Below are 16978 nucleotides of genomic sequence, written 5' to 3' on the forward strand. Positions count from 1 at the left end.
TTGCGGAGGGAATAGCTAGACTGTTTGTATTCGGTCATTTTTCCGGTAACCTTGCCCTGGTTAAAGCAGTGGTTCGCGCTTTCAGTTTCACGCGAATGCTGCCATCAATCCACGGTTTCTGGTTTGGGAATGTTTTAATCGTTGCTATGGGAACGACACCATCAATGCACTTTCTGATGAACTCGCTCACCAAATCAGTGTATTCGTCAATGTTGTTGTTGGAAGCAATGCGGAACATTTCCCAATCCACGTGATCGAAGCAGTCTTGAAGCGTGGAATCAGATTGGTCGGACCAGCGTTGAACAGACCTGAGCGTGGGAGCTTCTTGTTTTAGTTTCTGTCTGTAGGCAGGGAGCAACAAAATGGAGTCGTGGTCAGCTTTTCTGAGAGGAGGGCGGGGGAGGGCCTTATATGCGTCGTGGAAGTTAGAGTAGCAATGATCCAGAGTTTTACCAGCCCTGGTTGCGCAATCGATATGCTGATACAATTTAGGGAGTATTGTTTTCAGATTTTTTATTATTATTTTTTATTTCACCTTTATTTAACCAGGTAGGCTAGTTGAGAACAAGTTCTCATTTGCAACTGCGACCTGGCCAAGATAAAGCATAGCAGTGTGAACAGACAACACAGAGTTACACATGGAGTAAACAATTAACAAGTCAATAACACAGTAGAAAAAAAAGGGGAGTCTATATACATTGTGTGCAAAAAGGCATGAGGAGGTAGGCGAATAATTACAATTTTGCAGATTAACACTGGAGTGATAAATGATCAGATGGTCATGTACAGGTAGAGATATTGGTGTGCAAAAGAGCAGAAAAGTAAATAAATTAAAACAGTATGGGGATGAGGTAGGTGAAAATGGGTGGGCTACTTACCAATAGACTATGTACAGCTGCAGCGATCGGTTAGCTGCTCAGATAGCAGATGTTTGAAGTTGGTGAGGGAGATAAGTCTCCAACTTCAGCGATTTTTGCAATTCGTTCCAGTCACAGGCAGCAGAGTACTGGAACGAAAGGCGGCCAAATGAGGTGTTGGCTTTAGGGATGATCAGTGAGATACACCTGCTGGAGCGCGTGCTACGGATGAGTGTTGCCATCGTGACCAGTGAACTGAGATAAGGCGGAGCTTTACCTAGCATGGACTTGTAGATCAAATCAAATTCAAATCAAATCAAATTTATTTATATAGCCCTTCGTACATCAGCTGATATCTCAAAGTGCTGTACAGAAACCCAGCCTAAAACCCCAAACAGCAAGCAATGCAGGTGTAGAAGCACGGTGGCTAGGAAAAACTCCCTAGAAAGGCCAATACCTAGGAAGAAACCTAGAGAGGAACCAGGCTATGTGGGGTGGCCAGTTCTCTTCTGGCTGTGCCGGGTGGAGATTATAACAGAACATGGCCAAGATGTTCAAATGTTCATAAATGACCAGCATGGTCGAATAATAATAAGGCAGAACAGTTGAAACTAGAGCAGCAGCACAGTCAGGTGGAAGTTGAAACTGGAGCAGCAGCATGGCCAGGTGGACTGGGGACAGCAAGGAGTCATCATGTCAGGTAGTCCTGGGGCATGGTCCTAGGGCTCAGGTCCTCCGAGAGAGAGAAAGAAAGAGAGAAGGAGAGAATTAGAGAACGCACACTTAGATTCACACAGGACACCGAATAGGACAGGAGAAGTACTCCAGATATAACAAACTGACCCCAGCCCCCCGACACATAAACTACTGCAGCATAAATACTGGAGGCTGAGACAGGAGGGGTCAGGAGACACTGTGGCCCCATCCGAGGACACCCCCGGACAGGGCCAAACAGGAAGGATATAACCCCACCCACTTTGCCAAAGCACAGCCCCCACACCACTAGAGGGATATCTTCAACCACCAACTTACCATCCTGAGACAAGGCTGAGTATAGCCCACAAAGATCTCCACCACGGCACAACCCAAGGGGGGGGGGGCGCCAACCCAGACAGGATGACCACAACAGTGAATCAACCCACTCAGGTGACGCACCCCCTCCAGGGACGGCATGAGAGAGCCCCAGCAAGCCAGTGACTCAGCCCCTGTAATAGGGTTAGAGGCAGAGAATCCCAGTGGAAAGAGGGGAACCGGCCAGGCAGAGACAGCAAGGGCGGTTCGTTGCTCCAGAGCCTTTCCGTTCACCTTCCCACTCCTGGGCCAGACTACACTCAATCATATGACCCACTGAAGAGATGAGTCTTCAGTAAAGACTTAAAGGTTGAGACCGAGTTTGCGTCTCTGACATGGGTAGGCAGACCGTTCCATAAAAATGGAGCTCTATAGGAGAAAGCCCTGCCTCCAGCTGTTTGCTTAGAAATTCTAGGGACAATTTGGAGGCCTGCGTCTTGTGACCGTAGCGTACGTGTAGGTATGTACGGCAGGACCAAATCAGAGAGATAGGTAGGAGCAAGCCCATGTAATGCTTTGTAGGTTAGCAGTAAAACCTTGAAATCAGCCCTTGCTTTGACAGGAAGCCAGTGTAGAGAGGCTAGCACTGGAGTAATATGATCAAATGTTTTGGTTCTAGTCAGACCTGGAGCCAGTGGGATTGGCGACGAATATGTAGCGAGGGCCAGCCGACTAGAACATACAATTAGCAGTGGTGGGTGGTATAAGGTGCTTTAGTGACAAAACGGATGGCACTGTGATAAACTGCATCCAGTTTGCTGAGTAGAGTGTTGGAAGCAATTTTGTAGATGACGTCGCCAAAGTCGAGGATCGGTAGGATAGTCAGTTTTACTAGGGTAAGTTTGGCGGCGTGAGTGAAGGAGGCTTTATTGCGGAATAGAAAGCCGACTTGGAGATGTTTGATATGAGTCTGGAAGGAGAGTTTACAGTCTAGCCAGACACCTAGGTACGTATAGATGTCCACATATTCAAGGTCGGAACCATCCAGGGTGGTGATGCTAGTCGGGCATGCGGGTGCAGGCAGCGATCGGTTGAAAAGCATGCATTTGGTTTTACTAGCGTTTAAGAGCAGTTTGGAGGCCACAGAAGGAGTGTTGTATGGCATTGAAGCTCGTTTGGAGGTTAGATAGCACAGTGTCCAAGGACGGGCCGGAAGTATATAGAATGGTGTCGTCTGCGTAGAGGTGGATCAGGGAATCGCCCGCAGCAAGAGCAACATCATTGATATATACAGAGAAAAGAGTCGGCCCGAGAATTGAACCCTGTGGCACCCCCATAGAGACTGCCAGAGGACCGGACAGCATGCCCTCCGATTTGACACACTGAACTCTTTCTGCAAAGTAATTGGTGAACCAGGCACGGCAGTCATCCGAAAAACCGAGGTTACTGAGTCTGCCGATAAGAATATGGTGATTGACAGAGTCGAAAGCCTTGGCAAGGTCGATGAAGACGGCTGCACAGTACTGATTAGCCTGGTTAAAATCCCCAGCTACAATGAATGCAGCCTCAGGATATGTGGTTTCCAGTTTGCAAAGAGTCAAATAAAGTTCGTTCAGGGCCATCGACGTGTCTGCTTGGGGGGGAATATTTACGGCTGTGATTATAATCGAAGAGAATTCCCTTGGTAGATAATGCAGTCGACATTTGATTGTGAGGAATTCTAAGTCAGGTGAACAGAAGGACTTGAGTTCCTGTATGTTGTTATGATCACACCACGTCTCGTTAATCATAAGGCATACCGCCCCACCCTCTTCTTACCAGAAAGATGGTTGTTTCTGTCGGCGCGATGTGTGAAGAAACCAGCTGGCTGCACCGACTTCCGTTAGCGTCTCTCGAGTGAGCCATGTTTCCGTGAAGCAAAGAACGTTACAGTCTCTGATGTCTCTCTGGAATGCTACCCTTGCTCGGATTTCATCAACCCTGTTGTCAAGAGACTGGACATTGGCGAGTAGTATGCTAGGGAGTGGTGCGCGATGTGCCCATCTCCGGAGCCTGACCAGAAGAGTGCTTCGTTTGCCTCTTGGTGTGTAATGAGGAGCAAACAAACTCTGCACTTGACACATTTATGAAATTGCTTATTCCAGTTACTAATAAGCATGGACCCATTAATGGGGATCCATAATAAACCCCAGAAAGAGTAGCTGCTGCCTTGGCAGGAACAAATGGGGATTCATAATAAACCCCAGGAAGAGTAGCTGCTGCTTCGACAAGAACTAATGGGGATCCATAATAAATACAAATATATCAGCAAACCCAACGACGCCGTCTGCCGTCTGCCCGTACACGCTGTCTGCTGAAACCGGGTTCATCTGTGAAGAGCACACTTCTCCAGCGTGCTAGTGGCCACCAATTGTGAGCATTTGCCCACTGAATTCGGTTACGACGTCGAAGGACAGCGAGCATGCATATGAGCTTCCCTGAAACAGTTTCTGACAGTTTGTGCAGAAATTCTTTGATTGTGCCAACCCACAGTTTCATCAGCTGTCCGGGGGGCTGGTCTCAGATGAGCCGGCAGGTGAAGAAGCCGGATGTTTAGGTCTTGGGTTGGCGTGGTTACACATGTTCTGCGGTTTTGAGGCCGGTTGGACGTACTGCCAAATTCTCTAAAATGACGTTGGAGGCGGCTTATGGTAGAGAAATTAACATAAGATTATCTTGCAACAGCTCTGGTGGACATTCCTGCAATAAGCACACCAACTGCACCCTCTCTCAAAACTTGTGTTGTGTGACAAAATTTTAGTGGCATTTTGTCCCCCAGCACAAGGTGTGCCTGTGTAATGATTGTCAATCAATCAAACCCCAAACAGCAAGCAATGCAGATGTAGATGCATTGTGGCTAGGAAAAACTCCCTAGAAAGGCAGGAACCTAGGAAGAAACCTAGAGAGGAACCAGACTCTGAGTGCTGGCCAGTCCTCTTAAGGTTAGTACCTTTTTAGGAGTAAATGTCATTTGCCTTTTCATAGCCAAGCATTCATAGGTTGAGACAGCAGGTGCGGTAGAGGGAGAGAGACACAAACAGCACGTGCTATGAACAGGTCAGGGTTCCATAGCCGCAGGCAGAACAGTTGAAACTGGAGCAGCAGCACGGCCAGGTGGACTAGGGACCGCAAGGAGTCATTAGGGCAGGGAGTCACTAGGGCAGGTTTGCCTGAGGCATGGTCCTAGGGCTCAGGTCCTCCGGGAGGGAGCATACTTCAATTCACACAGGACACCAAATAAGACAGGAGAATTACACCAGATAATACAGACTGACCCCAGCCCCCCGACAGACTATTGCAACGTCATGCTGTTTAATCAGATTCTTCATATGTCCTGTCATGTCAGGTGGATGGATAATCTTGTTAAAGGAGAAATGCTCACTAACAGGGATGGAAACAAATTTGCGTCCAAAATTTGAGAAATAATATTTTTCATTGTCTGGAAAATTTCTGGGCTCTTTTATTTCTGCTCATGAAACATGGACCAACACTTTACATTTGATATCTTTTTTATTTAGCTAGCTTTAGCTAGCTTGTAGCATAGTGTTTGATATGCAATGCGATCTCCTCCTAATGAACAGTGTCGAGTGTCCTGACGAGAAGGCAACCTTTTCTAGCTATGCCAGCAAAATCGGGCATCATCAGCTCATTGTTATGGATGTATCCAAATTAATGTCAATAGAAAACTGCTTAAACAATCGGAAATGCAGCTACTTTGCTGTTAGTCTGACTGCAGAAGTCGTGACTGTGGAACATATAGAACAACTGGGTCGCGTCCATAAATATAGACCTAACCCTAATAACTGGCTCCATAAATATAGACCTAACCCTAATAACTGGCTCCATAAATATAGACCTAACCCTAATAACTGGGTCCATAAATATAGACCTAACCCTAACGACTGGGTCCATAAATATAGACCTAACCCCAACGACTGGGTCCATAAATATAGACCTAACCCCAACGACTGAGTCCATAAATATAGACCTAACCCTAACGACTGGGTCCATAAATATAGACCTAACCCTAACGACTGGGTCCATAAATATAGACCTAACCCTAATAACTGGGTCCATAAATATAGACCTAACCCTAACGACTGGGTCCATAAATATAGACCTAACCCCAACGACGGGGTCCATAAATATAGACCTAACCCTAACGACTGAGTCCATAAATATAGACCTAACCCTAACGACTGGGTCCATAAATATAGACCTAACCCTAACGACTGGGTCCATAAATATAGACCTAACCCTAATGTAAAAATGAACTCTGCAACAGGACAAGGCGGAGTCGTCCGTTATTTCCAAGGTAATGAACGTGGACTTATTGGATGTGTTCCTGCTCCAGGTGTAACGTGACGGCGGAGGGCTGGCAGACAGGGGACTGTCCAACAGAGAGACACAGACAGCTGTCCTCCTCCTGCTCCTTCATCCAGACCCTCCCCTCCACAGCCAACCTCCTCTCCTCCTCACACTCGGCCTTCTCTCCTCTACGCAGCGCCCCTGTCATACCGGTGAGATACTACTTCACTTATTATACCACAGTTGGGATGATGATGAAAAACTGATGATGATGATGGTGGTGTCATGACGTTGGGACAGTGGTAATGGTTGTGGTGAGAGTGATATTTCTTTGTATGATTTTTACAGATTTGTTTCAAGTACAAGAAAATACACTGCGATAGGAAAAATAATTAATGAGAGAAAGACATAAAACATACAAATTCATGAACAAAGAAAAACTAAAATGGACATCTCAAGGACTTTGACCCTCAACACAACCTGGACCCGCCCCCACTTACTTCATAGGATCAGTATTACAGTCCCAGAAACACATAGTGTCACACAACCCTGTCATCTCAAACCTTTAATCATCATGGTGATGATGATCAAATCAAATCAAAATCAAATGTATTTATATAGCCCTTCGTACATCAGCTGATATCTCAAAGTGCTGTACAGAAACCCAGCCTAAAACCCCAAACAGCAAGCAATGCAGGTGTAGAAGCACGGTGGCTAGGAAAAACCCTAACAATGACCCTAGCAAATCATTTCCTTATCCGTATGTGGTATGAGGGCCCTGAAAAACATTAAGAGGCTCCAAAACACCCATGATGTCCTTTTAGAAACGGAAAGCTGTCAGTATAGTGATGCAGGTTTTTAGATGTTGAACACATGAAATTGTGTCATTCTGAGCTTCCTCCTCCATGTTATTCTATTTTGTTACCAGTCCAGTGATACCTCTCCGTCCATTCTACATGTAACTTCCAATATAAAGGAAACCCCATGGATAAATGAGGGAAACAAAGTATATTGAAAGCATGGGGTGCTTACACAAAGGAAGCTCCAGACACTTGTCCAGACACTCCAGAATCTGTTTTGCTGTTTTGGCGGCTTGTGGACAACAACGACTATTAGGACGCTTGGTTGGTATTTCCTTTATTTTGGCAGTTAAGGATAAGGAAGTGATTTGCTGTTTTGGGATAAGTTTCTCAAAAAAATGTGATATTACTAAAAAGGTGTCAGGACCCTCCTATAACATGTTATTTATATAAGAAATTGAGATTTGGTTGTAAAAAAATAACTCCTTTAAGGTTTACAATTAGTTCCTGCCAAGGCAGCAGCTATTCTTCCTGGGGTTTATTATGGATCCCCATTAGTTCCTGCCAAGGCAGCAGCTATTCTTCCTGGGGTTTATTATGGATCCCCATTAGTTCCTGCCAAGGCAGCAGCTATTCTTCCTGGGGTTTATTATGGATCCCCATTAGTTCCTGCCAAGGCAGCAGCTACTCTTCCTGGGGTTTATTATGGATCCCCATTAGTTCCTGCCAAGACAGCAGCTACTCTTCCTGGGGTTTATTATGGATCCCTATTAGTTCCTGCCAAGACAGCAGCTACTCTTCCTGGGGTTTATTATGGATCCCCATTAGTTCCTGCCAAGGCAGCAGCTACTCTTCCTGGGGTTTATTATGGATCCCCATTAGTTCCTGCCAAGACAGCAGCTACTCTTCCTGGGGTTTATTATGGATCCCTATTAGTTCCTGTCAAGACAGCAGCTACACTTCCTGGGGTTTATTATGGATCCCCATTAGTTCCTGCCAAGACAGCAGCTACTCTTCCTGGGGTACAACATGGATCCCCATTAGTTCCTGCCAAGACAGCAGCTACTCTTCCTGGGGTTTATTATGGATCCCCATTAGTTCCTGCCAAGACAGCAGCTACTCTTCCTGGGGTTTATTATGGATCCCCATTAGTTCCTGCCAAGGCAGCAGCTACTCTTCCTGGGGTTTATTATGGATCCCCATTAGTTCCTGCCAAGGCAGCAGCTACTCTTCCTGGGGTCCAAACAAATTAAGGCTAAAATAAAACGGTACGTACAACATTATTACACCGCTACATATCTACAGTACAACATTTATAATACCACCATACATGCAGTGTATGTGTCTCTTCACAGTCCCCGCTGTTCCATAAGGTGTATTTTTACCTGCTTTTTAAATCTGATTCTACTGCTGCATCAGTTACCTGATGTGGAATATATTTCCATGTAGTCATGGCTCTATGTAGTACTGTGCGCCACCCATAGTCTGTTCTGGACTTGGGGACTGTGAAGAGACCTCTGGTGGCATGTCTTGTGAGGTATTAAATGGTGTATTTGTTATGGTTCCCCATTAGTTCCTGGCAATGCAGCAGTTACTCTTCCTGGGGTCCAGCCACATTATATACACATTTAAAATCATTACAATACATGTCACAACACATTGTGTGCCCTCAGACCACTACTCTACTATCACGTGTCTATGGGGCGGCAGGTAGGTAGCCTAGTGGCTAAGACTGTTGGGCCAGTAACCAAAAGGTTGCTGGTTCGAATCCCCGAGCTGACTAGGTGAAAAATGTGTCTGTGCCCTTGAGCAAGGAACTTGACCATAATTGCTCCTGTAAGTCGCTCTGGATAAGAGCGTCTGCTAAATGACTACAATGTAAATCACAAACACAAATTCCATGTGTGTGTTATCAGATGTGTATGCGTGTGTCTGTGTCTGTGCCTGTGTCGGTCTCTTCACAGTCCCCGCTGTTCCATAAGGTGTATTTTTACCTGATTTTTAAATCTGATTTTACTGTTTACATCAGTTGCCTGATGTGGAATTGAGTTCCTTAAACAGTGGCAAGAAAAAGTATGTGAACCCTCTGGAATTACTGGGATTTCTGCATAAATTGGTAATAAAATTATATCTGATCTTCATCTAAGTCACAACAATGGACAAACACAGTCGGCTTAAACTAATAACACACAAATTATTGCATTTTTCTTGTCTATATTGAATACGTAATTTAAACATTCACAGTGTGGGTTGGAAATGGTATGTGAGACAACCCTAGACTAATGACTTGTCCAAAAGCTAATTGGAGTCAGCAGTCAGCTAACGTGGAGTTCAATCAATGAGACGAGATTGGAGATGTTGGTTAGTTGTTCATCAGTCCACGGTAAGACAAATTGTCTATAAATGGAGAAAGTTCAGCACTGTTGCTATTCTCCATAGGAGTGTCCGTCCTGCAAAGATGACTGCAAGAGCACAGCGCAGAATGCTCAATGAGGTTAAGAAGAATCCTAGAGGGTCAGCTAAAGACTTACAGAAATCTCTAGAGCATGCGAACATCTCTGTTGACGAGTCTACGATACGTAAAACACTAAACAAGAATGGTGTTCATGGGAGGACACCACGGAAGAAGCCTCTGCTGTCCCAAAAAAACATTGCTGCACGTTTGAAGTTTGCAAAAGAGGATCTGGATGTTCCACAGCGCTACTGGCAAAATATTCTGTGGACAGATGAAACTATAGTTGAGTTGTTTGGAAGGAACACACAACACTTTGTGTGGAGAAAAGAAGGCACAGCAAACTAAATTATCATGGTTTGGGGCTGCTTTGCTGCCTCAGGGCCTGGACAGCTTTCTATCATCGATGGAAAAATACATTTCCAAGTTTACAAGACATTTTGCAGAAGAATGTAAGGCTCTCTGTCCACCAATTGAAGCGCAACAGAAATTGGGTGATGCAACCGTTACAACGACCAAAAGCACAAAAGTAAATCAACAACAGAATGGCTTCAACAGTAGAAAATACTCCTTTTGGAGTGGCCCAGTCAGTCCTGACCTCAACCCAATTGAGATGCTGTGGCATGACATCAAGAGAGCGGTTCACACCAGACATCCCAATAATATTGCTGAACTGAAACAGTTTTGTAAAGAGGAATGGTCCAAAATTCCTCCTGGCCGTTGTGCAGGTCTGATCCGCAACTACAGAAAACATTTTTGAGATAATTGTTGCCAAAGGAGGGTCAACCAGTTATTAAATCCAAGGGTTCACATACTTTTTCTTTCCACTGTAGCACAACATGCAACAATTTCAAAGATTTTACTAAGTTACAGTTCATGTAAGGAAATCATATATTTTTGGGGGGAAGCATCTGATGACCTGACATGGTGAGTGATGAACATTTCTCTGGTCTGTAGTCATGAAATGGCGCTATGCTGTCAAATCCTTCCACATGTACTTTGCAACTGGTAGTTTTTAGTTTGGTTGGCATATTGGCAGGTTTGCAAGAAACGTACTACACTGAACAAAAATATAAATGCAACATGTAACAATTTCAAATAGTTTACTGAGTTACAGTTCACATAAGGAAATCAGTCAATTGAAATAACTGGATTAGGCCCTAATCTATGGATTTCACATGACTAGGAACAGAGATATTTTATTGATTTATTTCACCTTTATTTAACCAGGTAGGCCAGTTGAGAACAAGTTCTCATTTACAACTGCAACCTGGCATTGCGACACAAAGAACAACACAGAAATACGTAAACAAACAGAGTCAATAACACAATAGAAAAATATATGTACAGTGTGTGCAAGTGTAGAAGTGTCGGGAGGTAAGACAATAAATAGGTCATAGTGGCAAAATAAATATAATTTATCATTAACACTGGAGTGATAGATGTGCAGATGATGATGATGCAAGTCGAGATACTGGGGGTGCAAAAGAGCAAGAGGATAAGTAACAATATGGGGATGAGGTCCTATTTACAGATTGGCTGTGTATAGGTACAGTGTTCGGTAAGCTGCTCTAACAGCTGATGCTTAAAGTTAGAGAGGGAGAAATGGGTCCAGCTTCAGAGAGTTTTGCAATTCATTCCAGTCATTGGCAGCAGAGAACTGGAAGGAAAGGCGGCCAAAGGAAGTGTTGGCTTTGGGGATGACCAGTGAAATATACCTGCTGGAGCGCATGCTACGGGTAGGTGTTGCTATGGTGACCAGTGAGCTGAGATAAGGTGGGGCTTTACCTAGCAAACACTTATAGATGACCTGGAGCCAGTGAGTTTGGCGACGAATATGTAGTGAGGGCCAGCCAACGAGGGCATACAGGGCATACAGGTCGCAGTGGTGGGTAGTATATGGGGCATTGGTGACAAAACGGATGGCACTGTGATAGACTACATCCAGTTTGCTGAGTAGAGTGTTGGAGGCTATTTTGTAAATGACATTGCCGAAGTCAAGGATCGGTAGAATAGACAGTTTTACGAGGGTATGAGGGAAGGATGCTTTGTTGCGAAATAGGAAGCTGATTCAAGATTTAATTTTGGATTGGAGATGCTTAATGTGAGTCTGGAAGGAGAGTTTACAGTCTAACCAGACACCTAGATATTTGTAGTTGTCCACATATTCTATGTCAGAACCGTCCAGAGTAGTGATGCTAGTCGGGCGGGAAGGTGCGGGCAGCAATCGGTTGAAGAGTATGCACTTAGTTTTACTCGCATTTAAAAGCAGCTGGAGGCCATGGAAGGAGAGTTGTATGGCATTGAAGCTCGATTGGAGGTTTGTTAACACAGTGTCCAATGAAGGGCCAGAAGCATACAGAATGGTGTCGTCTGCGTAGAGGGGGATCAGGGAATCGCCAGCAGCAAGAGCGACATCATTGATATATACAGAGAAAAGAGTCGGCCTGAGAATTGAACCTTGTGGCACCCCCATAGAGACTGCCAGAGGTCCGGACAACAGGCCCTCCGATTTGACACACTGAACTCTATCTGAGAAGTAGTTTGTGAACCAGCCGAGGCAGTCAGTTGAGAAACCAAGGCTGTTCAGTCTGCCGATAAGAATGCGGTGATTGACAGAGTCGAAGTCCTTGGCCAGATCTATGAATACAGCTGCACAGTACTGTCTTTTATCGATGGCGGTCATTAAAGGTGAGTATTTGCCCACTGAAGCCGTTACGACGCAGAACTGCAGTCAGGTCAAGACCCTGGTGGGGACAGATGATCTTCCCTGAGACGGTTTCTGACCATTTGTGCAGACATTGTTCGATTGTGCCAACCCACAGTTTCTTCAGCTGTACGGGTGGCTGGTCTCAGATGATCCTGCAGGTAAAGAAGCTGGATATGGCGGTCCTGGGCTGTCGTGGTTACATGTGGTTGTTGAGGCCGGTTGGACGTACTGCCAAATATTCAAAAATGTCATTGGACTTATGGTAGAAAAAAGAACATTAAAGTCTCTGGCAAAAGCTCTGGTGGACATTCCTACAGTCAGCATGCCAATTGCAATTCTCCCTCAACTTGAAACATCTATGGCATTGTCCCCAGCACAAGATGCACCTGTGTAATGATCATGCTGTTTAATCAGCTTCTTGATATGTCACACCTGTCAGGTGGATGGAATATCTTGGGAAAGGACAAATGTTTACTAAAAGGGATATAAACAACATTTGTGCACAGCATTTTTGACAAATATGTTTTTTGTGTGTATGGAACATTTCTGCGATTTTATTTCAGGTCATGAAAAATGGGACCAACACTTTACATGTTGTGTTTATATTTGTGTTCAGTGTAGTACTTTGCGTTTCCCATAGTCTGTTCTGAACTTGGGGACTGTGAAGAGACCTCTGGTGGTTGTCTTGTGGTGTATGCATGGGTGTCTGAGCTGTGTGCTCGTCATTTAAACAGACATCTCGGTGCATTCAACTTTTCAATACCTCTCATAAAGACAAGTAGTGATGAAGTCAATCTCTCCTCCACCAGGAGAAATTGAAGTGCATGTCATTGACGTTAATTCTTTGTTTACATTTAAGGGCCAGCCGTGCTGCCCTGTTCTGGGCCAACTGTAAAGTCCCTCTTTGTGGCATCTGATTACACGACTGGACAGTAGTCCAGGTGCGACAAAACTAGGGCCTGTAGGACCTGCCTTGTTGATAGTGCTGTTAAATAAAGGTGAAATGTATATATTTTTTTTTTTAAGCGATAGAGGAAACCAAGTCTGGATTTAACTTTAGCCTGCAGCTTTGATATGTGCTGAGAGAAGGACAGTGTACCATCTAGCCATACGCCCAAGTACTTGTATGAGGTGACTACCTCAAGCTCTAAACCCTCAGAGGTAGTAATCACACCTGTGGAGAGAGGGTTATTCTTCTTACCAAACCACATCACCTTTGTTTTGGAGGTGTTCAGAACAAGGTTAAAACCTGTCTAGGACATACATCCCGCTAGGGGAACGTTTGGCCGGAAATTGCCTGATATGTCATTATTAAAAGTAGGGGGGTAGCCTTAATAGGTTAAATTAAGGGTAGAAAAAGCGTGTTGGACACTAAGATGGCACAAAATCTGGGGAGGGGCCAGCTGAGTATAAGACTATCATCTGCATATAAATGGATGAGACAGCTTCCTACTGCCTGAGCTATGTTGTTGATGTAAATTGAGAAGCGCGTGGGGCCTAGGATGGAGCCTTGGGGTACTCCCGTGGTGACAGGCAGTGACTGAGACAACAGATTTTCTGACTTTATACAAACCAGGCCAAAGTCCCCTCAGAGACACCAATACTCTTTAGCCGGCCCACAAGAATGGAATGGTCTAACGTATCAAAATCTTTGGCAAAGTCATTAAAAATAGCAGCACAACATTGCTTAGAATCAAGGGCAATGGGGACATAATTTAGGACCTTTAAGGTTGCAGTGACACATCCATAACCTGAGCGGAAACCAGATTGCATACCAGAGAGAATACTATAGACATCAAGATAGCCAGTCAGTTGATAATTGACAAGTTTTTCCAACACTTTTGATAAAGATGGCAAAATAGAAATAGGTCTATAACAGTTAGGATCAACTTGATCTCCCGCATTAAATAAAGGACGAACCGTGGCTGCCTTCCAAGCAATTGGAACCTCCCCATAAAGGAGAGACAGGTTAAAAAGGTTAGAGATGGGCTTGGCGGTGATAGGGGCAGCAACCTTAAAGAAGAAAGGGTCTAAACCATCTGACCTAGATGTTTTTTTGCGGTAAGTTTCAGGAGCTCCTTTAGCACCTCGGACTAAGTGACTGACTGCAGGGAGCAACTTAGTTGCGGGGCAGGGGAAGCATCGGGGATAGTCGCATTAGAAGGGTCAAATAGGAATCCTGACTTAATTAAGTGGTGATTAAAGAGCTCAGCCATGTGTTTCTTGTCAGTTACAACGACATCATCAACATTAAGGGACATGGGCAGCTGTGAGAAGGGTTTATTCTCCAGGTCTTTAACCATTTTCCAGAACTTCTTGGGGTGAGACCCACAGAGAGAGAACTGCTCCTTAAAGTAACTTACTTTGGCCTTCCAGATAGCCTGAGTGCACTTATTTCTCATTTGCCTGAACGAGAGCCAGTCAGCCTGAGTATGCGTGGCTGGCCTTTTGCCAAATGCGATTCTTGGGGTGGAGTAACTCTGCAAGATCAAGGTCGACCCAGGGGCTGAACCTGTTTTTAATTATAATTTTCTTCATGGGGGCATGTTTGCTAACAATACCACAGAAAATATCAAAAAAGAAGGTCCAAGCGTCTTCGACAGAGGGGATCAAGCTGATTCTATACCAATTTACAGAGGCCAGTTCATGAAGGAAGTTTTTTACGAAACGTCTATGACAAATTAGGACAGGTTGTTTCACTGATCAGCCATCACGAACACAGGCTGTAAAACAGAAAACACCAGACTGATACCTATCAGGGTTATTGAGGATAACATCGAGGAGAGTAGCCTTTTCTAGATTTTTTTCCCTAAATTGAGACACAAGTTTGTCCAGCACTAGATTATGATTGATGATCATGGTAGTAATTAGGCACGTTCCAGAGCTTCAACGTTGCTGACACCTGACACCTCGCGTTAACTGTGGAATGCATCCTTGATGGTGGTGATGATGGTTGAGATGGTGAAAATGATGATGCCTGAATTTTTAATAACGTGTGTTCTTTCCCCCAGGTGTCAGGCCCTGGCCCAGCCCCCCTCCCTGTCTCTGCCCCTAACCCTGCCCCCAACCCAGTGCCGGGGGAGGAGCCTGTTGGATATTTGAATATGGGGTTCTCTGCCCCGCCCCCCTCCAGCCCGCTGAGCTCCAGAGGAGTAGAGGACATGTAAGGACAGACGAGAGGCTCTTATTGGCTGGATGTTTCTACGTTGTTATTATTGGCTGTTAACCCTGAAATTTGTGCTGGAACATTTCTGTAGGTCCCACCAGAGACCCCCTACCTGTCACAACCCCAGTATGAGGAGAGAGCAGGACCGTCTGGACTCCTTCCACTCCTGGATCCTGTCCATCATCACCCCCTCTGAGCTGGCTAAGGCTGGCTTCTATTACCTGGGACAGGGAGACCGCGTGGCCTGCTTCACCTGTGGAGGACAGGTACTATACACGTCACCCTTGAATTGCGGTGGCATTTGCAACCATAAGCAATATGTTAAAATGACAAATAGTTACACATCATACATGTTTTTGTTCATATTGTGTTCATCTCTGCAAACAAAGCCTCATTTCAGATGAATTGATGTTCTGCGTGGATCTGTACCTGTAGCTCAGTAACTGGGAGCCAGGTGATTGATTAGTGTCTCCTCTCTGTAGCTCAGTAACTGGGAGCCAGGTGATTGATTATTGTCTCCTCTCTGTAGCTCAGTAACTGGGAGCCAGGTGATTGATTAGTGTCTCCTCTCTGTAGCTCAGTAACTGAGAGCCAGGTGATTGATTAGTGTCTCCTCTCTGTAGCTCAGTAACTGGGAGCCAGGTGATTGATTAGTGTCTCCTCTCTGTAGCTCAGTAACTGGGAGCCAGGGGACCGGGCCGTATCAGAGCACCAGAGACATTACCCCAACTGTCACTTCGTCAGAGGAGACCGGGCCGACAACGTCTCCCTAGCCGGGGTGGTGGGGGGGGTAGCAGGCACCTCTCAGCCCCCCGGGGCAGAAGCCCCAGCCCCCCCGGGCCCCGGCCCCCCAGGTCTAAGCAACGTGTCTAACCCAGCCATGCAGCAGCGTGAGGAGAGGTTGCTGACCTTCGTCCACTGGCCCTTACGTATCCCCGTGCGCCCTGACCAGCTGGCCAAGGCAGGGTTCTACTACGTCGGTAAGAGAGACTCAGAATTATATATTCATATATTTAATTATATATGTATATTATTCTTACATTTGTATTACATGTTGCAGGGTGTAATTATGATGTGTGTGCGTTGCAGGGCGTAATGATGTGTGTGTGTGTGTGTGTTGCAGGGCTGTAATGATGGTGTGTGTGTTGCAGGGCGTAATGATGGTGTGTGTGTTGCAGGGCGTAATGATGGTGTGTGTGTTGCAGGGCGTAATGGTGGTGTGTGTGTGTGTTGCAGGGCGTAATGGTGTGTGTGTGTGTTGCAGGGCGTAATGGTGCGTGTGTGTGTGTGTGTTGCAGGGCGTAATGGTGCGTGTGTGTGTGTTGCAGGGCGTAATGATGGTGTGTGTGTGCGTTGCAGGGCGTAATGGTGTGTGTGTGCGTTGCAGGGCGTAATGATGTGTGTGTGTGTGTTGCAGGGCGTAATGATGTGTGTGTTGCAGGGCGTAATGATGTGTGTGTTGCAGGGCGTAATGATGGTGTGTGTGTTGCAGAGCGTAATGATGGTGTGTGTGTTGCAGGGCGTAATGATGGTGTATGTGTTGCAGGGCGTAATGATGATGTGTGTGTGCGTTGCAGGGCGTAATGATGTGTGTGTGTGTGTGCGTTGCAGGGCGTAATGATGGTGTGTGTGTTG

General features: G+C 45.5%; 1 protein-coding gene across 2 annotated transcripts in view; it reads left to right on the forward strand.

The window, feature by feature from the left end:
• Positions 1–16978, forward strand: part of LOC109882805 (inhibitor of apoptosis protein) — a 102247-nt gene that overhangs the window by 38282 nt on the left and 46987 nt on the right. For both annotated transcript variants that reach the window (XM_031807621.1, XM_031807622.1), the window contains exons 4-7: positions 6262–6427; positions 15189–15340; positions 15435–15609; positions 16014–16323. In XM_031807621.1, the coding sequence (XP_031663481.1) occupies positions 6262–6427; positions 15189–15340; positions 15435–15609; positions 16014–16323 (803 nt within the window). The remainder of the gene's footprint in view (positions 1–6261; positions 6428–15188; positions 15341–15434; positions 15610–16013; positions 16324–16978) is intronic.

The sequence above is a fragment of the Oncorhynchus kisutch genome, linkage group LG28 (genome assembly GCF_002021735.2).
Source record: "Oncorhynchus kisutch isolate 150728-3 linkage group LG28, Okis_V2, whole genome shotgun sequence".
NCBI lineage: Eukaryota > Metazoa > Chordata > Actinopteri > Salmoniformes > Salmonidae > Oncorhynchus > Oncorhynchus kisutch.